Genomic DNA, 27,435 nt, shown 5'->3' on the forward strand with positions numbered 1-27,435 from the left:
CCCAAAGATGCCAAAATAACCGCCAGTCAGAATGCAGAAGGTCGATGTTCGTCGTGGGAATCAATCAAAGTTCCAGACCCAGACAAAACCCCAGGCCAACCCATCCAACCCTCCCCGATCAAACTCCGTGGTGGCGTATTGCAGGGCGGTTGAGGCCGGTGTGTTTCAGGGGGCAACCGAAAAGTCCGAGGTCGACATGGATGATAAGATTACAGGATGACCGCCACGCCGGAGGCTTGGGGTATTGCAAAGACATTCGGCGGTAAATGAGATAGAAAATTAAAACGAGACCTCTTTTTCGACCAGAGACAGGCGGGTGGTGCAGAGTGGTGGTCCGATATACAGGTATATCTCACACTCTCATATACGCCCCCATGCTGCTGTCAACTCTCTTTTGCTGACATTCCCTGTGCACGTACGGGATTCCAAGGGATCTCCTGACAAAGCTTTACCAATCCACCTCTTGGAAGATTTCAGGGCCTGTTCTCATAGATGGCGAGAGGACGCCACGCGAAGACACTAAGAAGAATCTGAATCACGCCAGGCCGCTGGCCCCGGCAAGGCTCCGCCTGCTGTGAGTGGCTGTCTCAACCTCGTTCTTCCCTTCTCCATCCTCCCCCCCGTTTCCATCTTCTCATTCTATCACTGGCCTCAGCCAGCCCACGGATTCCCTGCTCTGTTCTGGCTGGCTGTTCAACAGATGCGTGGCCCGTCTGTTCAACCATGCACACGATGTTCACTTGATTACCGCCATGGCCGCATTTACGGTCACTCAGATCGGAGAATCGACTTTGACTTCCCCTATGCAAGTCATGCTGCCGGTTTCTACCCTGATCCTCCGATCCTATTTTCGCTTACCCACCGGTGCACAGTTGCATTGGTTTGGGAATTTTGTTGCAGTTTGTGCGTCGAACATGGTTTCTAACTTCTGAACTCTCCCACCCTGGCGTCGTCAACCCGAACATCCAGGTTCAAAGACGCCCGGCCGTTTAACAAATGTGCATCTTGTAACTTGTTTCACTCTGCAGTCGCTTCTCGAGCTTGATCACGCTGAGCTTCTGACCCCTCCTTATCACCATTTCGCTTTCCTGTCCTTCATTTGTCACCATTTAATTTGGCATCTGTTTTCCTTTGCTGGCCGGTCCGGGGGACTTTTGAATCATGCCCACGAGGTGGTTATCCATTCGCCATAGACATCCTCTTCTTCAACACGATTCCGATTCTCAACCCACAGCGAAACAATCAGATTTTGATTTCGCTTTTACCGAGTCTCCTTCCACCATTCACAGTACTTCCAACATCCCTGGCGGGATTCTATCTGCTGGACCGGCCGAAATACGTCCCACGACCTCTGGAGGTCCAACTGGAATCAGAAAACTACGCCTTGACGTATCTTTGGTTCGACCACGAACTTCCGAGAATCATAAACCTTCACCATTACAACACCCCAATGCCATCTCCAAATCCGACGACAGTCTAATTGGTCTGGCCTTTGGCAGTCCAAGCCACCCTCCGGCCGGATTTTGTGTCCCCGAACCTCACAGTCCTGTTGAGCATAATCCTTCCCCTCGACATTGTTCGCCTTGTCCAGATCGGTCCGTTCAAATGCAGTCAAAACGATGGAGAAAGTTTGGAACGTTGTTTAAATCACGTCAAGCCGCCGTTCGACGAGATGAAGTTCCTCCTGGTCCCACTATTGGCCTTCCGACGGGCCTGGTGATTCTGGACAAGAGCCCAACCAGTCAAGCACACAAACTGGAAGAGTACAAATTACGGCCCATCCAACCTCATCATGGTCCTCCGCCGCCGCCGACCGAAAGAATGGAACGACCTCCGAACGTTTCAGAAAAAAGCCAGAAATCTGCCGAAGATTTAATGTCAAGACCTTCCACTGCTACCGATGCCAGCTTCTTAAGCGAATCTGATACGAGACCACCGTTACCAAAACTCGAGATAGACATACCCACTCCGCCTCTTGATCGTTACAGCGTAATGTTTCGCAATCTACCCGCCGCCACCCGCTCTTCATCCCTCCTCGCAAGACGAAGCAAGACCTTGGATAGTCTGAAATCCTGTGAAGATAGTCGACCAACCACAAAAGGCGAAGACGAGAATTCTAATGCGACGGCCGTACCTCTGACCCCTCTGATGCCACCTAGACGCTTGACGACGCCCACTACCACCAGATCACCAGCGGTGAGCAAGTATTCGTTGTTCCCAGCCACATCTCCTGCTCCTGTGAAAATCGTCGGTCAAATTCCATTTTCAGAGAATGAAAGTCACGCTCCGAGCCAGTTGAAACGATCAGCTACCTCACCAGCACGTATGTCACCGATGCAAGACCACTTCTCTGTATCGGTGGCCAAGCCCGAGCCTCTGAATCCGAAGAGAATGATATCCGATGAACAACAAATGGTACAGAGTCCAGATGACAATACCGCTTCAACGGACCGGGAGGCTCCATGGAGTTCTGCTCACTCGTTTCAGTCATCGGTCTCATCTGCCACCACGGTGGACGAGATCTTCTTTGATATCAAATCATTCCGAGACTCCAAGGGTGTTGAGGATGGTCAATTTGTTATGACTAGACCAGATTCGGCGGCGGTTGAATTGGCTCGAACCAGATCAAAGAAGGCCGCCGCTGCAAGTCGATTGAGACGAGTGGAAGTCCCCCAACCAGATGGGCCTGCTGAAGCAATCACAGCACTACCGGTGCCAGCTCCGACGACCACTGACGCTGTCTCCGCGGCTACCACGAAGCATACTTCTGTTAATACAGCGTATTTCGACGAGGCCATTGCTGCGGTGGAACGACTCACGTCACCCACTTCTACAACTGAAAAGGTCCCGACGTTGAATTTCAAAACCGGTCCTGTTACAGTGGCCGGTCATAATGGAGAGAAGCCACAGCAATCAAACGCCAGTGCAAAGGGTCAACATGCAGAAGTTACAGATCATCATGGTCCTCGATTAACAAGCAGATCCCGCGAAGAGGTCGGCCGGCTGATTCCTTCCCCCGTCGCCGAGGTGAAAGAAGATAACTCTTCGAAATCCCCTTCACCGCAACCGCCTCAACAAGCACGACAAGCACCAGAAGCACAAGTTGTGAAAATCGTTTCTCCTCGTTTGGCCACCGTCAAGCGCTTCGATCGACCATGTGACGACTCACCCACAATTCCCCAAGGCCCTCCGATAAGAGCTCCAGCACCAAGTAATCCGAACCCGATCTCCAATCCGAAATCCAACCCAATCCCGACACCTCAATCTCTCTCGGACGACAAGCCTCCTCCTGTCCCGGCCAAGGACGCCAAATTCATCCCATTGTCGAAATACGCTGCCAAAAGCACCGTGACTGCAATTGAACGAGCGGGTGTGACGCCAACAAGACCTGTCCGATCTCACACCGACAATCTTGGGGCATCTACAACTACGTCCGTTCGCCCCACGAAAGAACGATCCGCCACCTTCCCGTCATCTTTACAGCCGCAGCAACAGCAGGAGAAATCTTCGCTCCGTGGCCTAGAGAAAACCATCCCACCACGCCCCAACCCTGTCGCCTCAAACCCCGTAACTGGAACCGCCGAAGTTGCCATCGCCCGCACCGTCTCCTTGTCCCGCAAACAAAGCTCCCGTGTTATCGTGCCTGGACCAAAACTCACTGCCCGCCGTGCCGCCGAATCTTCAACCTCTGCCCAGAATCCACTTCAATCTTCTACTCAGCAACAACAGCAAGAACAGCAACAACGACAGCAGCAGCAGCAGCAGCAGCAGCAACAAAAATCGATCCTTGGCCACCGCCACCGCCGCAGCACATCCAAATCGCAATCAAAAGATAAAATAAAAATCACTAAGCGCGAGCCTTCGGCGGAGAAAAATAAGTGGACCAAGGAGACGGAGAAGCAGATGCTGAAGGAGGCCAGGAAATGGGAGATACTAGAGAAGAAGGCGTATTCGCCTGTCGTGGTGCAGGCGGAGAAAGGGCATCGACCCGGGCTGAGTGTGGGCTTGGTTGTGGAGAGTGTATGAAAATAAAGAATGCGCATTCCTGGTTATGATGGGATGGAATGGGACCGAGGATTGGATCGGAAGGGAACGGGGATCAAGACGAGGATGAGATTTTGTTTCTCTTAGACTGTTTCCTTTCCTTTCCTTTTCCTTTTACCTCCCATTTTTATTTAGATCCCGGGCTTCATTCAATGGGCTGCTTTTCCATGCATGGCGTTGGGGGATTTGGTTTCCCCCTTCCATTTTGAGTGGTCTCGATGCATGAGATATCGGCGTTGGATTCTATCTTCATTTCATATGTCATGACATCCTCTTTTGGCAGTTTTGGAAGACAGGATGACAAGGTCTTTCATGATCACACTCGTCTATATGGGATGAGCTGGACACAGCCACGAGACAGACCTGTGGGTGGGGGGAAAAAGGGGTGGAAAGGGTTATGAGTTTTCTTTTCTTTTGTACCGGCAAGAATTCAAGTTTTGCTCTTGCTCGAGTTGGGTTGGATTGAATTTGGCTTGGAATCGCTCAGGGAGTGACGGCCAGGGAGCTGGGAGCGGAGGGCACATATATCTGTACAACATTACCGTGAGCCGCCCGGTGCGTGGTCGACTGACTTGCGCGCGAGTGGTAGGATTTGAGCTGATTTCTTTGTATATATACACATTACACCGTCTCTCTGGGTGAGGGAATGCGTATGACAGAAGACAAACGAAATGCGCCGAAAATTGTACGGTCTATACTTTCCTATTATACCAAATTCCCTATCTTTAAGTCGATCACATTGACCAAACCAATAAAAATATACTCTTCGCAAGGCTGAAGACACTGGGGCTAGTATTGACTAAAATTAAAGAGATACAAAAGAAGTTGATAATGTGATATTTCGTAACTGAGAGTTAATAATCGTCAAGTTACCTGAGCCCGTCTGCAGTATTATTCTCCATAAAACGAAGTGCCTGATGGTGCCCTGCTGTGCCCGGGTCGTACTGTAATTCGTTCTTTCCAACTCCATGCATCGCATCACATCATATCGCATCATAGCATGGCATAATACCGCGATCGTACCCCAAAATGAACATCGCAATGCATCCACAAATTCTCACCCACATAACTTGGAGAAACATGGTTCGTTAATCATGGCTCGGCTTCAATTCATTCTTTCCCAGTATTGACGTGAAAGAGAGGGACTGAAAACCCGTTATAAAAGATTCAAATCCCAGCGCTGACATGGGTCATGCATCTTTCCTTCGACAGCGACGAGAAATCTATGCAGTATCATGCTCGGCGGCAAGATCCTTTTGTGTTCCAGTACGATATGCTCGGCAAGTTCGCGGGGCGTGTTGAACGCGGTATCCCCTCGCTCCAAGTCACGGCCGCACGCGAAGCAGAAGACACAGCCATATTTGGGGGATGAGGAAGAGAGAGTGGAGATGCTTTGACTTTGGCGCCGATTGGAGGAAGTCGACGAGGTAGATGATTTCTCGGAGAGAGGGAGGTATAGGTGGCATCGAGCCAGAAAGGAACTGCGGTATTGTATACCCAGGCCATTGTGTTCGCGGATTTCGGTGGCGGTGTGGATGTTGGACGAGGAGCTGTTGGCGACGTGGTAGCGAACTCTGTACGCGCATTCGGGGCATTCCCAGAAAAGAAACGCGCCGCCAAAGGCCTTCAGCTTGCGCTTGTTTTCGGGTAGTAGATCTTTATTTTCTAAATGTGAGATTCGCCCTTTATCACGATTGTTTATCATTTGGAGAGCGCCCCGACAGAAATTGCCCAGTTCGTTCGTGCGCAGGTCCTCGGGTCGCTGGCGTCGTGGATTGTGAGGGAGAAATTGGGGCACGAGTTTCAGTTGGTCGCTGCGATATTGAAGTGTGTCCCAGATTGTGCCAAAGGGCCGGCGTTCATCTAGGTCGCGATCGTAGTGTTCGACGAAGATTTTTTGGATTCCCACCATGGAGTTCAGGAGTTGATCGAGAATGTTCAGGAGGTAGTGGGCTGCTATACCGTCGGAGTTGTCAAATAGATATGGCAGCTGCTGATATGATAGTGTTGACAAGGATATTAGCCGCGACTCCAGAATCTGGAGGCGTGGGTCGTAGGCTTTAATTTCATTGGGGACAATGACCGGGTAGATGTACCAGTCAATCAGCGTCTTGAGTTTACGCCTGATTTGAATGAGAGCCTTCTGAAGATCCTCGACAGCTTGTGGAATTGTGATGGGCGCCGGTGCCGGTGGTGTCATGCCGTCATCTCCAGCAAAAGCCATGGTGGTGTTAAATTTCCGGAGCTGTTATTGGTGACCGTAGCCTTGCGGAGGGTCGAGGTTGTGATTCGCGGGATGCACCGTAGATGCAAGGCTCTACCGTAAGCGGTCGAATAGCGAGTTACCGGTAATGGTATCCTTGAATGGAACCACGCTCGCGGTTACGGGAAATTATAGTCAGATATTGACTTGTGCGATGATGTTGTCGTGTGACAAGGCTGAAAGTCAGATGGAAGAAGAACTTAAGAGAAGATCAGCTTCGAGGAAGAAAAGTCTGCCTTTTTGATCAAAGGCGGGCGATGCCGGTCTGATGGAGGGTCACGGGTTACCGTCTCGCCCTGGCAGGGCTTTTTGGAGCCATGAAAACGATAGCAAGAGGCTTCAATGGCCCCAAAACCGGGCGCTCGAGCGTCCGCAAGCGTTTCATGCATGAGAAGTTAGGGTTGACATTCAGGTTGCCTGCTTTTGAGCTGGTTGGACTTTTGATACTGGTTGGGCTGGACTGCGCCACACTAACATGATGACAGGAGGGGAGGGAATGGTGGATGATGGGGGGAGGGAGAGAAGTGGAGCCGGAGTGGGTATTTATTTGGCCCCGTTGGGTCTTGACCGCATTGGGTTTTATTTGAGTCATCTGACGCTAGGCCGTTTTGGGAGTTTATCAAATATATTTTTCCTGCGAGGCAACATGCTCCGGCCATTTTTGCCCCGTGCCTATTGTCCAGCAGGATAAGATATCAGCATGCCTACGGAACTGGAAGAGGTCAGTAACGCATTGTACATACGGACATTGTGGGTTATGGACCACGGCTAACTCATCCCAGCTCCTTGCGTTCCTCCACCACGGCAATACGCAGATCCGGCAAATTGGTAAGCAGATTTCCAGACCGGGAGAGATTCTATCAATATCGACCAATAGGTCCTTCTGTCAATGACAGTGCCATGCTGACGGGTATCTTGTCCAGCTTGTGATCACCTTGTCGGCCACTCATCCGACCCTTCAATTTTCAAAAAGCCCCAACTAGTTCCGGTCCAAGATTTGAAACTTCTCGTCAGAGACTACCCGGTGAGTATCCAACCGGGACCAACAGTCAGTCCTGTGCTAACATATCTCCTTTCTGCTCGCTAGCCGATTGCTAAAAATGCCCTCACCATCCTCATTAATGTCAGCCATGATGCGGAGATTCTCGAGGACCTTGCCTCAGACGATGCATTTATTGAAACGCTATTAACCAAGATAACAGTATGTAGGTCTTGATTGCCTACGGCATTCTTGAACCAAATTGCCATGACCAGAACGTGCCTTCTGACTCTTTTCGCCAGAACCCGAAGGAACGCGCGGCCGATGACATCGCTATGCTGCTCTCGAACCTCGCCAAATCTGATCTGATGGAGAAATTAATCAAGCTCAAGCGCACGGTGCCTTCCACAACGGTCTCTACGTCTCCATATGCTCTCGATCAACTATTTGACTGCTTCGTCAAAGGCGCCGATGGCAACCTAAACCAGCACGCCGACTTTGATTACCTCGCTTATCTTCTCGCTGATATGTCCAAGTATAAATCTGGACGAAATCACTTGCTCAGCAAGAGAGAATACGACGGTGTGGTACCAATAAGCAAGTTGACCGTGTTCACGGAGCACAAGAGTCCTGTCCGAAGGAGAGGGGTGGCAAGCACCATCAAGAACGTCGCTTTTGAGGTTGACAAACATCCATTACTTTGGCAGGATGAAACTGAATCCGTCGATGACACACCCGGAGTGAATCTATTACCATACATCTTGCTCCCTCTTGCTGGCGCGGAAGAGTTCTCAGAGGAAGAATCCGCCAATATGCTGCCCGACCTACAACTTCTGCCATCAGATAAAGCGAGGGACAGCGACAATGAGATCCTGGTCACTCATCTCGAGACATTATTGCTACTGAGTACGACGAGAGAAGGAAGAGACAAGCTAAGAAATGTTCAAGTCTACCCATTAGTGAGGGAGACGCATTTACACGTTGAGGATGAAAATGTCAAAGAAGCATGTGATCGCTTAGTACAGGTGATTATGAGAGAGGAAGAAGAAGCGCCCAAAGTGACGGAAATGGATGACGACGATGAGAAGATAGAAGAGATATTCTGATTCATCAAACCAATAGACAAATACCAGGGTTCAAAAAGGTGGTGTGGTGGGGGGGGGGGGGGGGGATTTTTCGTGAAGAGGCTCGCTCCGGTGAAGGAAGAAAGATAATCCGAGATGCGTACAAGATGGCAGCTACGGTGAAGTTGATGGCTTGACGCGTAGAGAACTTGATCTCAACTTCAACCCTTCGTTTTCATTTTCACAACGCGTCCACGACTCTCTCCCAACCTTTCTCTATGTCTAAATGAATGCCCATGGCGCCGGTGCCTGTTGCACGACAACCCAATGGCGTTGAACCTCCGGCATCCTCAATATTGGCTACACATGTTGTACATGGAGAAGGAGTCCCTGATTTCGAACAAGACAGTTTCAACCAACTCCTGGCAGAGGCTCTTGGTTCGGACGAGCAGGGCCGACCCAATCTGGGCGCTGATGTCTCAGTCAACCACAAGTTGATCTGCATCATTTTTCAAGTCGGCATCGAGCCCGCCCTTGACGATAACCCATTTGAGTCTGCAGCTGCCGCAGGTAAGGTCAACTCTCAATTGAGAACTTGCCTCGAAGTTCTCCAGGTCGCCATTGAAAGATCCCCACAAGTCCTATACGTGAAGTCAGATCCCCAAGGCAACCAAACTTCTGCTCAAGGACACCCGCTTTATTCATGGCTCGTGCCTCGACTCCTGTCATTGATCACTTCATGCAAGAATGACCATGACCGAGATGCTATTCTTGTCGTCTTTGACACCATTTTGGAGGCTGATCGAAAGTCTACGGCTCCCTGCTCGTGCGGTAACGTATTGGAATTCATGAGAGTCTGCGTGTCTGGTAAGAACGTGGCGTGTCGCGTTCAACGTGTCTCTTACTAACCGTTCACAAGGCATCCTCTCCCTTGCTTCTGCTCTGCCTTCCTTCCAGCCTCGGAAGGTGATCGTTATTGATGGCGAAGACTTCGCATCCAGAATTTCCGAAGCCATGCACGTGGCTGTTTTCAACCCGCTCAGCTTCAGGTTTCCCTCTCTTCGCGAACTTCTCCTGACCGTAGCTCGGCTATTAAAGGTCATCTCCAAGAAATCGGAATCAAAGCAAAGCAAGTTGCAATTTTGGAAGACATTTTGCCGGTTTCGGCTGTTTGCCGAGGATAGTGAAAGCGTTCTATTGGAAGATGATCGGTCCGAGGTCCGTTCAACAAATACGCCGCACTGCTCATAGTTCACAGCTCACTCCGATGTAGGAACTCTCTCACGAAATCCGCCTTTTGGCCATCCAACCTTCCAGACCTCTCCATCAGCCCCTCATCCAGGAATCGGAGGATGTATGGCCTGATAATGACCGAGCCCGCAAGCGATTACGCCTATCCACAGATGCGGAGGACGAATGGTCCAAAGGGAACGTGCGCCAAACGATCTACCGCAAACTGACTGCGGACCTGATTGGGCGGGCTGTGCCTGACCTCGATGGCCTGAGCGAAACGGCTTCGAGAAATTTTCGAAGACTCTCAGAAGAAAAGAAATGCGCTGCTCTTGAACTTCTTGGTCTGACCGCCTGCCAGATTGCTTCCGAGTCACCAGAATCCCCATGCCACATATGTGATGAAGACGGTGAATTGACCAATAATGCCACAATTCCAGAAGCGGCATCAAATGAGGAGCTGCTCAAAACTCTCCTTGTCCTCATTCAAAGTATTTCTCGCCAATCTAGGGCAAGGATTGCCGCCATGTCGGCTCTACGTCGAGCCATCATGCACACAAACTCCACTGACTATTTGAAACTTAACTCGACGCCTGCTGGAGATTGGTGCCTCCAATCTCTTAAGAGCTCCTCTAGAGATCTTCGAATGGCAGCTACGAGAACACTCCAAGCTTACCTGGTGCGGAGGAAGAATGTTGATGCGTCAGTGACACGAGAAAACCGAATTGTCGCCTTGGATACCCTCCAAACACTTTGGCAAAAAGGAGATGCGGCGATTCAAGAGACATCAGTCGTTGCTTTGACTCGGATGGCTCGTGTGGTTGGTGACGAAGAGCTCAACATCATCCTGGTCCGGCTGGTGGAATATCTGGGACATACGAATCCCTACCTCAGTGGTGTGGTGTATGCGGAGATCCAGCATCTTGCACAATCAATGCAAGTGTCATTATGGCTCCTGTTCCGGCCGTTCTGGCGAACCCTGGGAGTCGTGCTCGCCAAATCCTTGACCACTCGGCCGAATGTGGCGCAACAATTGTGCGATCTTCTCGGAATGGATATGACAGCATTGATGGGACATACAGTAGAGTTTGCCCTTCCATATCTAGTCCTTCACAAAAATCACGAAGCTATCAAACGCTTCGCCGAGGCCGGTGGGCAGTCAACGACACCTTTCGATCTCTGCACACAGGGACGTAACCTGATTGCTATTCTATCATTTTTGCTGGTGCAACCATTTCCCGAGGCCGAACAATCCATCATGTCCATCCTGTCCGAAGTAGCTGAAGACTTCGGAAAGAATGATCTTGCGAATTGGGTGGCTCTGAATCCTATCCATATCACATGCGAACTGCTCAAAGCCATAGGAGACAGTGGTCAAGGAAAATCCTCTCGCGTTTATCAAGCCTTGCAGCTCTTGGCTCAACTGGTCGCCCGCCAACGCGGACAGTCTTCTGGTTCTAGACGAAGTGACAGTATTGGGAACTTTTTAGAGAGTAACGTTCTCGCAATTGTGACCCATTTCACTGTCTTGCTGAATGATCTGGAAGCGAAAGAATCAAAGGTCGAGAAGCGACGGTCTCTGGCTGCCTTGGGTGAGGTAGTGAAGCTGGGGAAAAGTCGTGTCATCCGTGCTCTTCCTCAGATTTGTGCTTGTTTGAGGTCGGGTCTTGATGATAACGATCTTTGTGATGCCGCATTTGCCTCGTGGGCAGTCATGATGAAATCGCTAAAGAGAGATGATTTCCAACCGCTAATGGACCAGACGCTCGCCATCATTGTTCAAACATGGGATGTGCTAGACAGCTCCTCACAACAATTGGCGTACGATCTCGTTGGCGACCTGTTGAAGAATCACACCGACCTTGTACGAGATCATTTCGACACCATGCCTTCGTTGGCCTCGATTCCTCTAATGGCCAAATTTGAGTCGGAAATTGTGGCCTTGAAACATCAAATGGACGAACGACATCAACTTATGGCATATGTTCAGAGACTGCAGGATGAAAACCTCGTCGTGGTAGAGCAAGCTCTGAACGAACTCTCACCGCTGCTGCATCGGAAACAAGATTTTCTTCAGCGCTCCGTCCTCCGAGAGCAGCCGGATGACTTTGTTGCGCACATGACTCGTGCTCTCCTCGATTGCTGCGTGAAATTTAACTCGAGCATCGAGGTGACTCGATTATGTGGCCAGTGTCTGGGAAGCATAGGATGCCTCGATTCCAGCAAGATCGAAAGCGTGAGGGATCGAAAATCTATGGTAGTCTTGGCCAATTTTGGCAAAGCAGATGAAGTGGTTGAGTGGCTGTTCTTCTTTCTTCAGCATGTCCTGGTCAAAGCATTTTTGTCCGCCACTACGACACGAGCTCAAGGTTTTCTTGGTTGGGCTATGCAAGAATATCTCAAACTGTGCGAACAAGATCCTTCGAGAGCGGGTTCTGCCAATCTGGCTTCACGTCTATGGGCGCAGCTCCCCGCATCCATCCAGAACACTCTCACTCCATTCCTGAGTTCGAAGTATACGGTGCAGGAGATGCGAGCACCTGGAAAAAGTCAGTACCCTCTCTTCCACCCCGGCATGAAACATCGAGATTGGCTTCGGACCATGACGCTAGACTTTCTTCATCGAGGGTCAGGAGACAACGTGGAAATGATTTTTGAAATAGCCTGCCGGATTATACATGGCCAAGACACCTCCATTCCGGCATTCTTGCTCCCATATGCCGTGGTCGATCTCGTCATCAGCGGCATCGAGCGCGACAGTGAGGACATTGTGGAAGAAATCACGTCCATTCTCAACCAGTCCCTTGACGGACAAGATCGACGAGTCCAAGACGACATCAAATTATGTAGCCAGACCGTGTTCGAGATTCTTGATTATATCTCCACCTGGCATCAACAGAAACGAAAGCAATATGCTCTCGCCCTAGCGAAATCAGATCGGGGGTATACCGATCCACTTCTGGAAAGTTCGGCAGCACAAATACGAAATATTGAGAAGGTTCTGGAGCAAATTCCTCCCGATATTTTGGCCCGTCGAGCTCTGGAGTGCAAGTCTTATTCCAGAGCGCTGTTCCATTGGGAGCAGCATATCCGTAAATTGAAAGCCGACGACATCGAGGCAGAACTCCGACGATTGCAAGACATATATGCTCAAATTGATGAACCAGACAGTGTCGAAGGGATCTCTTCTCGAATACATGTCCTGGACATTGAACAACAAGTCCTGGAACATAAAAAAGCCGGCCGATGGACTGCTGCTCAGAGCTGGTATGAAATGCAACTTGTTTCTCATCCAGACGACGTTGACGTTCAAAAGAACTTGATGGATTGTCTCAAAGAATCCGGACAATATGACGTTTTGCTTCACCATTTCGATAGTATCAAGAGTCGCAACGCCACTTCACCAATGCTTGTCCCTTACGCCATGGAAGCTGCATGGGCCACCGGTCGATGGGATAGACTTTCCAGCTACGTCCCTCAGAGTGGCGGATACGACTTCGCGTCTCATATTGCGGAGATAATGCTAGCTGTGAATCGCGAATCGAAAGAAACAGCCATCCAGCTGATCGATGAGCTGTACCGTTCCACGGCGTCAGAATTTACTCCCAATGTGATATCCTCATTTCAGGCGGGTCACGACACCATGCTGCGGCTACATGTGCTTAGCGATGTTCGGCTAATAACAACAGCCACAAAAGATGACCGAATGGCGGTATTGGAGAACCTCCGGGGTCGTCTGGACATTCTTGGTTCGAACGTCGCTGACAAGCAGTATCTTCTCGGGGTTCGTCGTGCTATGATGTCTCTACGATCCGACATGTTTGTCCCCAACGACATTGCGGCCGCTTGGCTTGCAAGCGCCAGATTGGCACGGAAAGCTCGATCCACCACTCAAGCCTTCAATGCGGTCCTCAAAGCATCGGCCCTGGGCGACAAGTCAGCGGCCATTGAACACGCCAAACTCATGTGGCTCGAAGGACATCACAGAAAGGCCATTCAAACGCTAGAGGGAGCAATTGAATCTGGAGCATTTGTGGCTCATGATTATTTTGCGGACAATGGTTCTGTTACGATGACTGTCGAACAACGTCATTCTCAAAACGAGATCACGGCGAAGGCACACGTCTTACTAGGGAAATGGCTAGACCAGGCTGGCCAAACTCAGTCAGAAGTCATTCGAAGAACCTTTCGAAAAGCCACAGAAAGCTTTCGTAAAGGGGAAAAGGGTTGGTATCATCTCGGTCGCTACTACAACAAAATTCTCGATTCGGAAAAGGTCATGGCTCCTGGAAAAGAGAGCCAGGCTTTCCTGACAGGAGAAGCCACCAAAGTGGTCATCGACAATTACCTTCGATCCCTTTTGAACGGTAGCAAATACCTGTTTCAGACGCTGCCCAAAGTTTTGACCCTTTGGCTCGAACTGGTCGATGGTGCGGACATTTCTCCTGATCCTCGACGAGGAAATGCCCAATTCCACGCGCACAACGCAGCACAGCGAAAGCGAGTCATTGAAGACACAAACAATCAAATCAAAAAGTACATGGAACGATTGCAACCAGTTCTCCTCTACACCATCTTGCCACAAGTGGTTGCGCGGATCTGCCATGGAAATAAAACTGTTTCGGACATCCTAGGAAGCATCGTGGTCAAAGTGGTAAGAGCATTCCCTCAGCAGGCATTCTGGACATTATTGGCCGTTGTGGAATCGCAGCAAAAGGACCGCGCCTTGAAAGGAACAGGGATCGTCAACAAAATCGTCGAAGTGCAAAGAAAATCCAGCAGAGATGCAACGGCGGCAGAACTCAGAAATATGTTCACGAGCGGGCAGAAGTTTGTCCGGGAATTGCTCCGCGTGTCTGAGTTTCCCATCGAAGGGAAGGTGTCAAAGGTCAGTTTGTCCAGAGATTTAGGATTCTCATCCAAGATCGTGCCGTCGACGCTTGTCGTTCCGAATCAAGCATGCCTGATGCCTAGCCTGCCTACCAGTTTTGAACCGGCTCAGCTGAAAGCGTTTCGACCTTTTGCCAAAGAACCAGTCACCATTCAGTCTTTTGAGGATGAGGCTCTGGTCCTTTCTTCCTTACAGAAACCGCGCAAACTCACGATTCGCGGCTCTGACGGGAATACCTACCACGTCCTGGCCAAGCCCAAGGATGACCTCCGCAAGGATCAGCGACTGATGGAATTCAACAACATGATCAATCGATTCTTGAAACGCGATGTCGACGCCACCAAACGCCGCCTCTACATCCGCACGTACGCTGTGATCCCTCTCAATGAAGAATGCGGCTTAATTGAATGGGTCGACAACCTCAAGACATTCCGCGATATCATCCTCAAGCTGTACAAGGACAAATCAATCCAGCCCAACTACGTCGAAATTCGTAATCTGCTGGACGAATCGTGCTCTGGCGACCCGGAAAAGGTCAATATTTTCCCGAACCAAGTCCTGACAAAATTCCCGCCCGTGTTCCACGAGTGGTTTGTCGAGAGCTTCCCAGACCCCTCTGCATGGTTCAACGCCCGACTCCGCTACACGCGTTCCGCAGCCGTCATGTCCATTGTCGGCCACGTGCTCGGCCTCGGCGACCGGCACGGCGAAAACATCCTCTTTGAAGAGGACAACGGCGGCACACTGCACGTGGATTTCAACTGTCTTTTTGACAAAGGATTGACCTTCGAGAAACCTGAAATGGTCCCCTTCCGTTTGACGCATAACATGGTCGATGCTATGGGCGCCTACGGTTACGAAGGTCCCTTCCGCCGATGCTGCGAAATCACACTGACATTACTTCGCTCCAACGAAGACGCGCTGATGACGATCCTGGAGACCTTTTTGCATGATCCCACTACTGATTTTATCAATGTTGCTGGCCGGAAGAAGAAGCAGGTCAACGGTGTCCCGAACACGCCGGTCGAGGTCCTTGAGGGTGTCAGAGCGAAAGTTAGAGGTATGTTGCCGGGTGAGAGTGTACCGTTGAGTGTGGGTGGATATGTTGAGGAGATGATTAAGAGGGCGACCGATATGGCGAATCTGTGTAGGATGTATATTGGTTGGTGTGCCTTCTTTTGAACCTGGATAGCGAGAGGATGTTCACCGAATGTGCATATTTTCCTTGGGATAGCCTTGTGCTTGGGCTTAGGCTCTGATTTGAATGAGGACTGGGACGGAAGAGAAATCGAGGTTGATCTCTGAATCGTGGATCGGTTGAATCTACTCTGGTTTAAGGCTTCGGACATGCGAAACTGAAGAAATAAAGAAATATTCAAGATGCAACAAACTTTTCAAAAGAGCGCTGTTAAATTGTTGACAGCGAGACCCGTCGCTAGGGACCCGTACCTGTGAATGCCGTGTCAGATATAGCACGGGAGCAAATTCAGAACGTCGTGCAGGAGGCTGCGAATCCACCATGAACCGTTTCCACTGCCATACATGGACCAACAAACTTCGTCCTCAATCATTCTGCACAGGCGAAGACGAGAACATGTCGTCTGCCCCCATATCGTTGTTATCCGCCTCCGCTTCTATACTATCCTCTTCGTCAGCCATTTTCCCTTTTCTGTTTGATCCTCGTTCTGTTTCCATATCTGTTGTGGACCGCGTCGGAACTGGAGCTGACAGTCCAGGAACAATATTCGAACTTCGCGATCTTGCTTCGTTAGTGCGGATTGGGGATGAGGAGAACATGTCTTCCCCATCCGCGTCTGCGTCTGCATCTGCATCTGGATCGACCTGTACATCGGCGTCCGTGTTCGAATGAGTTGAGGTACCCGGAGAGGTTGTTGCTCTCGTGCTCGAGGAGCGCTGTTTTATTTTTTCTTGCTGTCGTGCTTCTTGCTCGACGATGAGAGCGTCGAGCCCGTTGTCTTCGTTCATTACATCTTTATGTCTGTCATTGTCATCGAGGATTGTGAGAACCTTGTTCCGCACCGTTGGAAGCTGTGTGTCTGATCTGGGTTGCTCGGTACTTGGTTCGGAAGTTGCTTCTTGTTCAGCAATCAGTGCGTCGAGGTCATCCGGATCTTCATCGTCTTCGTCGAATGGCGACGGCTTGGATTTGGAGGTGTCACTGGGCGCCGATGCTGTCGGTGGACCTCGTCTGGTTTCTTGTTCCGCGAGCAGTGCATCGAGATCGTCCTCGCCTTCCGAGTCAAGATCCATCGCCTGTCTTGAGGTGGACTTTGGTGCGTGTGGAGCTCTAGCATTGTCTTGCTGAGCTAGCAGCGCATCAAGCTCGTCATCTTCCGGCAAATTGTTCTCATCGTCCCGAGTTGGGCGTGAATCTGGGATAAAGAGGGAGCCTCCTTCTGCATCTACACGGGGAGAAACGGAAGCGTTGTTCTCCCAATTATTTCCGGACGTCTTGCTGTCGCCAGCGGACAGGTCATCCGTATCCCCCTCCTTCTCCCGTTCTTCATCGGCCTTCTTCGTCTTTTCTTTGATATATCCGGGTTTCCCTTCATCAATCCATTCTTTCCTCATCACTTGCATGCGCTTACTATGCCCGGCCTTCTCAACTAACTGTAGACCATCCGCGAATTTCGCTCGAGGGTACAGGTTGTCCAGCCATAGCTGGTAGTAGTTCAATAGACGAGCGACGTCGGAGAATTCGTGCCCTTTGCCTTTGAAGTGTAGTTTCTTTGAAATCTTGCCGGAGCGAGCGAGGGCGCGGAGTTTCGGGATACCTGCGGCGGAGAGGAGCCTGTGATCTGATATGAGCACGGATTCCAACAGTAGGGACCCATCGGACCGACCTTGCCTCGTCAAGTTTGGCAATCGGTTTCCTCTTCTTGATGAGTTTGACTTCCTCATCCAAACCCAAATCTACACCGAGGTTGTCATCGTCGTCGGCCTTTCGTTTGCCAGGACTCAATGTCGTCTTGTCGTCCCGGCCATTGGGCCAGGATTTGTCATGGAAGGGGTCCTCATCGTCGGTGGAGTCGAAATTGAAGAGGTCATTGACGGTGGCTGCAGTGAGAGGGTCTGCCGCCATGTTGATCCTGGCGAACTAGGCAACAGGAGATGTGGTGTTGAATATCAGTATTTGGTACGGGGTTCTGATGTTGGACGCGTCGTGTATTTTACTGTGAAGGTCTTGGCAGGTAGACAGAATACCTTCCCAGGTGTGTTGATAGGGCCAGATGGTGCCTATGGTGAGTGGACTCCCGACTAACTGACATCTGTTTAACTAATCGTGTTGTCGTGAGCTGGTGGTGATGTTCGAGGTACCCGAGCTTTATCACGTTAGGGCATCAAATTTTAATCCTTCTGAAACTGTTGCCCATCTTCGACCGCCCCGACTCTTACAGCCTCAGCCCTCCCGATTCCTACGCACTTTCTTTCAGCTTTCAGCTGCTCCAAATATTTCTTGAGACGTCCTGCTCATCACCTCCACTTTCCTTGAAATATTGGTCTGCCCGATTCAGCTTCGAAAGTGATCGAGTTCAAAGATTTCGCAAAAGCGACTCGCGCTCTGAGCGCACTTGACACTCATTATGGAGGGTCTGATGCACAAGTCCGTGGTGGACAAGAAGCCCGTGCCAGAGATCGATTTCACTCTGCATATCATGGAAGATGGTTCTCAAGTGAGCACTCGGGAGCGAGTGTGCAAAGGTATGTGTCTGCCACTGAACGTTGCTGTTATCTCAGTCTGATCCAGTTCTAGATGTCCCGGCCCCCGCCATGCAACCCCCTACCAACGAGCAATTCTACTCATCCTCTGACCGATCGAAGCCCAATTTGTCCTTCCTCAAGCAGCATTTCTACCGCGAAGGCCGATTGACCGAGGAGCAAGCACTATGGATCATCAATGAAGGCACTAAACTCCTCAAAGCCGAACCCAATCTGTTGGAAATGGATGCGCCCATCACCGTTTGCGGCGATGTTCATGGACAATACTTTGACCTGATGAAGCTTTTTGAGGTGGGAGGGGATCCCGCTGAGAGCAGATACCTATTTTTGGGTGATTATGTAGACCGAGGATATTTTAGCATTGAGGTGAGTTTCACGGCTTTCACATCATCCGATTCCAGACTGACGGATTTAGTGCGTGCTATACCTGTGGTCCCTCAAAATCTGGTATCCCCACACCCTATGGCTGCTACGAGGAAATCATGAATGTCGGTATTTGACCGATTACTTCACCTTCAAACTCGAGTGCAAACACAAATATTCGGAAAAGGTGTATGATGCATGCATTGAGTCTTTCTGCTCGTTGCCCCTTGCGGCGGTCATGAACAAGCAGTTTCTGTGCATACACGGCGGGCTGAGCCCTGAGTTACACACATTGGAGGACATCAAGAGCGTCAGTCGTTGGCACTACTTCCGTGGTTCCCACTTGCGCTAACTCATGGAAGATTAACCGATTTCGTGAGCCCCCCGCCCACGGCCTTATGTGCGACATTCTATGGGCCGATCCATTGGAAGAATTTGGTCAAGAGAAGACTGGCGAATACTTTGTGCATAACCACGTGAGGGGCTGCTCATACTTCTTTTCCTATCCTGCGGTATGCAATTTCCTCGAGAAGAATAATTTACTCGCTATCATTCGAGCCCATGAAGCCCAAGATGCTGGATACCGTATGTATCGCAAGACTCGGACGACCGGGTTCCCCAGCGTCATGACCATCTTCAGCGCCCCCAACTACCTCGATCTCTACAACAACAAGGCGGCCGTGCTGAAATACGAGAATAATGCTATGAACATTCGTCAGTTTAATTACACTCCGCACCCATTTTGGCTGCCGAATTTCATAAATGTCTTCACCTGGTCTCTGCCGTTTGTCGGCGAAAAGATCACCGACATGCTCATTACCGTCCTCAACACTTGCTCTAAGGAAGAATTGGAGGAAGACACGCCAAGCTCCAGCGTCGGACCGGAGACACCGCCTTTAGCTGCGGATCCTGAGTCCACAGAAGCCAAGCGTCATGCGATCAAGAATAAAATCCTGGCGATTGGTCGACTTTCAAGGGTGTTCCAGGTTCTGCGTGAAGAGTCTGAACGTGTTACGGAGCTCAAGACTCAATCTGGAGGTCGTCTCCCCGCGGGGATACTGATGTTCGGTGCAGAGGGTATCAATCAAGCCATCCACAATTTCGAGGATGCCCGCAAGGTGGATCTCCAGAACGAGCGTCTGCCACCATCACCGGAGGAGATTGAGAAACGAAGTGCCGAGGATAAACGAGTCGCTTTGGAGAGAGCTGCTACGGAAGCCGAGAACGACACGAATCTGCAGGATGTAGCAAGAAGAATCAGCTTGTCAGTTGCTCCATTCACATCATCCTTTTATACCTTGCTAACATAGCACAGCGGCTCCTCCAATCCACGTGGTCACCGCCGAAAGGAGTAAAATTCTAATCAGTCTAAGAAGGACAGGTTCTCGCAACCACGAGTCTTGATTAATGAACGAGTGAACTCCATGCACACTAACCGACGACGAATGATCAAAAATAGGAACAGCGTGAGTCGACGTCGGACAAGTGCTTGGACCTTTCTTGGTGGCTGAAAATACGGAAGACTGGAAGCCGCGTTTCGAGTCGAACGTCGAGAGGTGTGGTCTGCAGAGCAGGACAAGGTTGGAGCCGCTGCTTGAGGCACTGCTGCGTTAACCGACCTGAACCGTGTGCCATTGGTTGCCTGCGGTGGGCTAGGGATGGAAGTTTGGTTGCGGGAGCAGAGATACAAATATTAGTCTTTGGCCCCGAAATCCCTCATCGTTTCCTGTCTCTTCTCCCTCGCAAGTCACAATGTTACGCACACGGAGAGTGTCCTATGCTGAAGGTCCCAATCGAAAGGTCACGACTTCGACTCTTTGGAAAGAAGTCCTCATGCCTGCGACTTCATGGGAGTAGGAAAGAACAAGGGCTCCCAAGGAAATCTCATCATCAATCCATCCCACTATGATTTCACTTCAGCCTCGTGATCCAAGGCCACTATATGCGTCAGTCGCGACGCACGGAAGATGCGTTTGGTGCGTGGGTGGCTCACCGCGGCAACGGCGCTAGAAGGAGGAAGGCGCCAGGCCTCTCTCGACCTCATGACCTTCTGCGGAACGTCATCTGCCCCTGGAAACTGCATGCCGCAGGTAGCCCGACGGATTGAATTCAGTTCAGGCTAAAGAACTCCAGCACGTACGCCCTCTACGGTAAGGCGGGCTGGACGACCCTTCACCGCCTGCCCAGTTGGGGTTAGCGCCATTAGCCCTCGAGTTCTGCCTAAACCCGTCGTCGTCCCCTCACACTTCGTTCCCGGTCCCTTTTTTCACCAACATCTGGCTGGGCGGAGATGGAAACACGAGGCGAAAGCACATTCCTCTTCCATCCCACCAACCCTCATGCAAAGTTTCCGGCGTGGTCCTGTTCACTGAAGGCATGCATTTCATCGACAAGTCCTAGATGACCCTGGCACAGACACCGGTAACGAGTGGAAGATCAAGAAGTTGGCGGATGCAACCTTATCAGCTGAAAGTCAAGTAACCGTCCGGATTCGGCATGCCAGGAGTCGAAGGAGGGCGACCAATCAGCGCCCAAATCTAATAATGTCCCCTCCTCCGTCACCTGCCCCCTAGCACGGCCCCCACATCACGACCCGCCCGGAACTTGATCCGACGGCTTCTTTTGGACTGGCCTCCTTGGCGGCAGAATCCCACATTTTGAACAGGCTGACTCCAGCAGCCACCATACAATGTCTCACTCATATAAGCAAAGCCTCATTTGCTTTTGTTTGCCTATCGAGCACGTAATTCTCGCCTATGCTTTGGCACCATCACAACTCGAGCTTGATGGCTGCCCTTGCATTGAATGTAAATGCAGCCTCTTCCGACCTGATTGGGCAACCTGCCTCCTTCTGAGCATATATATATAAGAGCTCTTCCCCTTACTACATCAGCTCCTTGGCGAATCAAAGGCATTACTGGTACTTGGCCGGAAGGGTCATCAGCTCGTTTGACTGGCACGAGTCCCTTCACAACACTAGTTCGCCCTGCGTAGCATGCTCCTTAACCAAGTGCTCAATCTGTTATCTCATTCTCGGCGGCTGATCCGACCTCCTTGTCGACGTGTGCAAGGCTGAAGGATTCAACAAGTTCTATGGAGCCAGAAAATATCAGTCCCCTCAGCCCACGAGCGACGTACCTGAGCAGCTTCTCGGATGATCCCGAGGTTGCCTTCAACAAGACTCCCATGGAGGTCGTGGAGTGCAGGCCAAAACACGTCTGCCGACAGTGCAATGCCCGTTGGAGCGAGCCGGTGCCTCCGGTGGAGCTGGAGAATACCGCCATTGCTAGGCCGCTAAAGTTCAAAGAAAGGTTGAGCCATAGCTATACAAACCACCCCTGGATTTACCGAGCCGTGTTCGTTCTCCTCGCCTCCGTCTTGGTCGTCGTGATTGTTGTCTTGGCCGTTGTCCTCCGTCCACGACATCCGACCGGTGCTCTAAAAGGCATCGCAGGACTCGTCGCCTTGGATAGAGGTGACGATTCGCCGTTCGTCGACATCTTCTTTTCCCATGCGTCAGGCCAGATTCGCCACATCGTCTGGGATGACAAGGATCAGCGCTGGACCGGGTATGTTTCCCCCCCTTCTTCAATGGCGAGAGCTTCGCTGATGATAATATAGCGGTACGGCGTCTGACAACATTTTGAGCTCGTCTGCACCTCCACCACGCAAGGGTGGGCCTCTGATGGCCGTGACCTACAAGATTGGAATTGAAACTACCGTAGGGTTGATCTTCCCTTTTCATTCCACGGGCTGGTTTCCCTAACTCCCTTCAGTGGAAAGTCTTCTACGTCGGCTCAGATGACACTCTCCAAGAGACACAGGCTTCCACAGTTACAGAAGCGTTTCCTGTGATGTGGCTTCCAGGTTAGCTCCTCCGCTCAAATCGACGACTTACTCACTTCTCGGAGGCTCCCTCGGACTTCGCGGGTACAAAGCAAACTCAAGTCCAACCACAGGCCTGAGCGTCTGCAAAAACATGCTCTGGTCCAGCGATCCGACGGGCTTCCAAAACGGGTCTCTGGTGCTCCTTTACGGCGGCCAAGACGGCCACAACCACATGCTCACTCACAGTGTCCAGGACACGGCGTGGTACCACAACCACACGTTCGAGAACTCCTTCGCTGCCTCCGGAATCGAGTGCACGAGCCGCGGCGCCAGCATCACCGACATTTGGATGCTCGACGCGAAACACCGACTGATCCAAAGCTCCTTCGAATTCGACCCGCGTTCCACCTCTTCCGCGTACCCAGCGGGCCAATTCACGTCCGGCACCGTCTTCGACGGCCCGATCCAGACGCCAACCCCGATATCCGCCATCAAATATAGCGGCCCCACGCTCACGTACCACCAGAACTCGACTTTCGTCCGCTTCGTCGGCTTGGACGGCGTCGTGCGCGAGATCAACGTCGCGACCTACGATCGATCCGGACCACCGGCCTTGGTCTCGACATCGCGATCCGTCGGCGATGTCCAGATTGACCAGAAAGGAGGCAAGATCGCCAGCGTCGAGCTGCGCACGATGGCGCAGGACCTGGACACCAAGGAGAGGGGCCAGGTCAGCTACGTCTTCTTGCAGTCCGTCGACCAGCCGACGCAGATCTCGCCGCTATCGCAGAATTTCTATGACAATGCGAATTCTTTCACTCTGGACGAAGACCACGTTTCGGAGATTGGGCGTTGAGCGCTGATAGTGGTAGAGCTCGGTGGACGCCGATGAGGTGGAATTTGATACATTCCTGTACACAGGAGAGAGGGAGAATGAATCAATATTGCAGGAGGCAAAGAAGGGCCATTCAACATTGCCCACTCGTGCCGAGCGTTCGGTCCAATTTTGAGATCCAGATTGGCCTCACCCAGAAGGTTGTCGAACGTGGCCACAGCAGCATTGCAGCGTGCAAGCTCAGTAGAACGAGCAATTTGCTTCGGTAGATTTGCTTGGGTGGAAGGACGCAGCATCTCCCAAATTGTGCACAAAAGATAAGATGGAGACATTGCGTCTGCTGTAACGAGTCAATATGTGTCAAACTTTTTGTGCAACGTGAGATGAAGGAGCGCTCTGTTTTCTATCTACTTGTCGAGGTCCTGAGACTCCTTTTATAGACACAGGAATGCTACATCGTTGCACAGAGCAACCATCTGTAACGTCGTCGTCTATGGAGACCTCTCGTCATCCAACAACTGCCATCACTGTTCTCACGCCTTTCCGACTCCAACTGCTTATCCACATCTCTTTGGGCTATCTCGTTCTGTACATCCCTGTTGAACTTCGTGAAATTGAAAGAGTGCTCTGGCTCTCCTCATGAGTGTAGGGTAGAGCCCATCTATATATCTATCCAATGAGTGTACGTCACCATTGCTGCCTGATACAACCTATTGAGTGAGTGTTGCAAAATATCCTAGTCTGTCATAAATGATTGGCTAGCATTTGTTTAATGCTGCTGTTCAACAATACATCAACGACAACAGGCAGGATCAGGAGGACGAGAACGAGGAATACTGTCACAAGAAGGTCCTGAGGGATCGGTAACGCAACCTAGGAGAGGAAGATGTGCCGAGTGACACGTGACTTCCAGGAATGGCAATACTTGGGATATTGACCTATGACCTAGTGGCAGGTCAACAGGTTAACAGGTCATATATCATTACCCCTTTGGGTAATGACTTCGGTCTATATAGTTGTGGCCTCACCCCTTGATATCCTACGTAGCCAACTTCGTTCATTATCACACCCCTACCTTTAGATACATTGACACGCTCTGTACCTACTGCTCCGCAGCCTTGTACTCATAGTCCCTGACCTCAAACCCACGTGACGTCCACCCGGTGTGACACACGTAACAAATACGAGGACTGGCGAGCCTCGAATGACCCTGGCGCAGTTCAAAACACCACAACGAGCGACGATGAGGCAGAATCTCTGTCCTCTCGATCCTGTACAACCTGCTCTTCGGATGGCGTTGATTGATATACAGAAGATATCAGACAGCTGGTGCCTAGTGCCAAGAGCCCCTATTCTGGCCTATATAGGGGGGTTCCCCCTCCCATCCATAGTTGCAATCTACACGAGTTTTCACCCCTTCTATCCGCCCTTGCGGGCAGATTTGGTGCACACCTCCGTACAAGACGAGAGACAAAGAACATGAAAGCAGTGCAAAGCTATCCTAGATCCTTATAGCCAGAGGTCCAGTCATGCCGCCAGGCTACCACGCAGGCACACGAAGCTACAGCCAGGCACACGAAGCCATAGCCAGGCACACGAGGCTATCGGCAGCCACAGTGGTCCCGCCAAGACTGTTTGACGAGTTCGTGCCCTGACAGAACCTTCTCAATGCGAGCAATACGGTATACCAACAACGTAGAAGGACCTATGAAAGACTTGCTTGATCTCAATGCGAATACTACGACAGTGTTTAGCTACAGTGGGGAGGTGACAAAATATTTTTTGAATTTTGAGCTGTTGGTCCTCATGCTCCGCAGGGTGCTCATCGAGTAGCTGGGTGTCACGGCACAACCTGGGAGCCTCCTCGACAATCCTTCCGAACTCGTCGAACGGTCTGGGCGGGCCCACTGTGGCTGTCGATAGCCTCGTGTGCCTGCGTGGGAGCCTTGCGGCATGACTGTACCGCTGGCTATAAATGTCTAGGGTAGCTTCGCACCGTTTTTGTCTCTCGTCTTGTACTTCATAGTGCATTGATATATATGGCAGTTCAGTCCAGTCCGTTCAGTCCAGGTCTTCTCCACCACGGAGTGCGCGCATGAAGCAGCCTTCCGCCCCAAAGTTATCAGGTTGAATCTAAGCTCACCAGGCAGGATTCGGCCTACCGTCGTAGTGATGAGATAAGTACGCCGTTAGAAAGAAAGGCGTTAATCCGATGCTAGCGAAGCAACCCAATAAATGAACCTTCTAGAAGTCGCCTTCCTGGCTACCTTGGAATTTGTGAGACACTCCATCGCTCCGACATGGAGTGAAAGGTCGCGGCGCCTGTCCAAAATACGCGGCAAGCGGACAAGGAGAAATCGCTTCCCGTTCCACTACAACCGCTCGCCACTCTTGCAGCGGAAAGGGGGTTTTCGGACATCCTAAAGTTCTGCTTGAGTGAAGGGCCGTCTTCGATGCCGACCTGGACATGGCCGCACTCTACACCACTAAGACGCCAGGGATGCTTGACGTGCTCATGGCTCAGAACTGGCGCAATATTGCCTTTTCCGAGTCAGCTCGAAGAGAGACTGGATGTGCTCCAGGCTCCAAAAGCCCGCAACGACCGCCCATGCCGTCACTACCAAAGGGTCCCACAGCTTCATTGACCCCGGAGCAGATTGAAGAGAAATTCGGCGGCATCAACTGGTAGGACGCAGTTGCGGAGCTTTGAATGCTGAAAAAGAAAAGGAAGAGCGAACACAGAGGGAGATGGACCAAGGTCCTGGCTTATGTGCTATCGTTCCAGTCTGCCGAGAGTAGCCAATCAGATATCTAGCAACGTAATTCCCTAGACTATAATGCTATAGCTAATCAGCGCGCCCCGCTTCACCTTTAACGCGAAGCAATTAGAACCACTCGGCAACATCAATCTCTAACTTCTAAAAGATTAAGCAAGTCTTCTGTAAGGCAGGCGGTTTATATATACGCAACAAAAAAAAAATTAAGAAAATAAAAGGCCCCCCCCTCCTATAGTCCATCTCTAACGAACTTATAGATGGGGCGCCGCAGCCAGTGAAAGCTTCAGCCACACAAGTTCAACTACAGAAGAGTTTGAATCAGTAACCTCCCAACGGTATGAACAAGACGGCATCATCAACAATCACTGGCTGGAGCATTACGTTTACCCATGTAGGGCACCTAGAAAGCTAGGCCGGACAACCCTCTTACCTTACCTATGATCGAACACTAGTAAGGCCCCTCAATTCTATCGGTTCGACTGCAAGCCGAGTGTTTTACCACTCGGTTACGTCCTTGATAGGTCAACCACGATTTGGTGTCAATTTTGAAGCAGTTTTTGGCATTATAAAATATAAACTTGATTTTTTTTTTTTTTTTTTTTTTTATTTAAAATTTGGAATCGCCTGGTTAGGGCTTGGCGTTGTGTGGCGACGCCAAGACCGTCGTGTTAACCAATCACGTTGGCCAATGGCTTGGCGGTGTCACGTGATCACGTGGCACTCCCCCTTATCGCACCGTCATCGGATCCAATCCGTGGACCATGTGGCCGGGAGGGCACCCCTACTCGATAGAAGTCGATGTCGAGATGGACCACGTATCGGATCCAGTCTGTGGACAACCCAGAGAAGCTCTACCAATCACACTCGAGATGTTTCGTAACCGAGGGTGAACGGACAGCATCGATGTTGAGATGATCCATGGATTGGATCCTGTCAAACGGCTGATGCCTAGTGCCAAGAGCCCCTATTCCCTGGCCTATATAGAGGGGCTTCCCCCTTTCCATAGCTACAATCTGCACACGAGTTTTCACCTTTCTATCCCCCCGGCTTATTGTTCGACAGATCCGATCATCTTGGGAAAAAAGTGGGGCTATCCAAATCGATTCAAATCAAATCAAATCAAATCGATCCTTTTCGAGGCTCGATTTGATTTGATTTATTTATTTGCAAGCCCGTTCAATAGTGTCTTCGACTTCGTCGCCCTCGATCTCGGCTACACAAGTATTGGTTCGGCTCAGGACTCTTGCAGTCTATACCATGAATTGCCTATTTAGGAAGGTATAGAGGCGTTAGGAGGCGTTGGGAGGGATGCGCCTCTTGACATTGCTGGTCGTAGCTAACGAGGCCTTCGAATATTGGTAGAAGCGAGACAGATCTCGATACAATAGATAGTCGATTAATGCTTTTCTATGTAAGACGT

General features: G+C 50.8%; 7 protein-coding genes across 7 annotated transcripts; 5 read left to right on the plus strand and 2 right to left on the minus strand.

Annotated features, from left to right (window-relative positions):
• Window positions 1–1,161: 1,161 nt before the first annotated feature.
• Window positions 1,162–4,026, plus strand: Z518_08469 (uncharacterized protein; the record flags this gene model as incomplete). Its single annotated transcript, XM_013414210.1, has 1 exon — window positions 1,162–4,026. One exon carries the CDS (start codon window positions 1,162–1,164, stop codon window positions 4,024–4,026), a length of 2,865 nt encoding a protein of 954 aa, XP_013269664.1.
• Window positions 4,027–5,200: 1,174 nt separating this feature from the next.
• On the minus strand, window positions 5,201–6,268 carry Z518_08470 (uncharacterized protein; the record flags this gene model as incomplete). Its single annotated transcript, XM_013414211.1, has 1 exon — window positions 5,201–6,268. The coding sequence occupies one exon, from the start codon at window positions 6,266–6,268 to the stop codon at window positions 5,201–5,203; it is 1,068 nt and encodes a 355-aa protein (XP_013269665.1).
• Window positions 6,269–7,007: 739 nt separating this feature from the next.
• Window positions 7,008–8,392, plus strand: Z518_08471 (uncharacterized protein; the record flags this gene model as incomplete). The annotated part of the gene is made up of 5 exons (XM_013414212.1): window positions 7,008–7,028; window positions 7,090–7,135; window positions 7,231–7,331; window positions 7,395–7,508; window positions 7,589–8,392. 5 exons carry the CDS (start codon window positions 7,008–7,010, stop codon window positions 8,390–8,392), a joined length of 1,086 nt encoding a protein of 361 aa, XP_013269666.1.
• Window positions 8,393–8,646: 254 nt separating this feature from the next.
• On the plus strand, window positions 8,647–15,653 carry Z518_08472 (uncharacterized protein; the record flags this gene model as incomplete). Its single annotated transcript, XM_013414213.1, has 3 exons — window positions 8,647–9,217; window positions 9,270–9,568; window positions 9,624–15,653. The coding sequence occupies 3 exons, from the start codon at window positions 8,647–8,649 to the stop codon at window positions 15,651–15,653; spliced, it is 6,900 nt and encodes a 2,299-aa protein (XP_013269667.1).
• A 381-nt stretch (window positions 15,654–16,034) lies between these two features.
• Window positions 16,035–17,574, minus strand: Z518_08473 (uncharacterized protein; the record flags this gene model as incomplete). The annotated part of the gene is made up of 2 exons (XM_013414214.1): window positions 16,035–17,283; window positions 17,336–17,574. The coding sequence occupies 2 exons, from the start codon at window positions 17,572–17,574 to the stop codon at window positions 16,035–16,037; spliced, it is 1,488 nt and encodes a 495-aa protein (XP_013269668.1).
• A 502-nt stretch (window positions 17,575–18,076) lies between these two features.
• Window positions 18,077–19,930, plus strand: Z518_08474 (serine/threonine-protein phosphatase 2B catalytic subunit; the record flags this gene model as incomplete). Its single annotated transcript, XM_013414215.1, has 5 exons — window positions 18,077–18,194; window positions 18,247–18,578; window positions 18,628–18,885; window positions 18,938–19,839; window positions 19,891–19,930. The coding sequence occupies 5 exons, from the start codon at window positions 18,077–18,079 to the stop codon at window positions 19,928–19,930; spliced, it is 1,650 nt and encodes a 549-aa protein (XP_013269669.1).
• Window positions 19,931–21,668: 1,738 nt separating this feature from the next.
• Z518_08475 (uncharacterized protein) lies at window positions 21,669–23,259 on the plus strand (the record flags this gene model as incomplete). The annotated part of the gene is made up of 4 exons (XM_013414216.1): window positions 21,669–22,144; window positions 22,197–22,296; window positions 22,352–22,442; window positions 22,487–23,259. The coding sequence occupies 4 exons, from the start codon at window positions 21,669–21,671 to the stop codon at window positions 23,257–23,259; spliced, it is 1,440 nt and encodes a 479-aa protein (XP_013269670.1).
• Window positions 23,260–27,435: the final 4,176 nt, after the last annotated feature.

Source organism: Rhinocladiella mackenziei, assembly GCF_000835555.1.
Source record: "Rhinocladiella mackenziei CBS 650.93 unplaced genomic scaffold supercont1.6, whole genome shotgun sequence".
In the NCBI taxonomy this organism is placed as follows: domain Eukaryota; kingdom Fungi; phylum Ascomycota; class Eurotiomycetes; order Chaetothyriales; family Herpotrichiellaceae; genus Rhinocladiella; species Rhinocladiella mackenziei.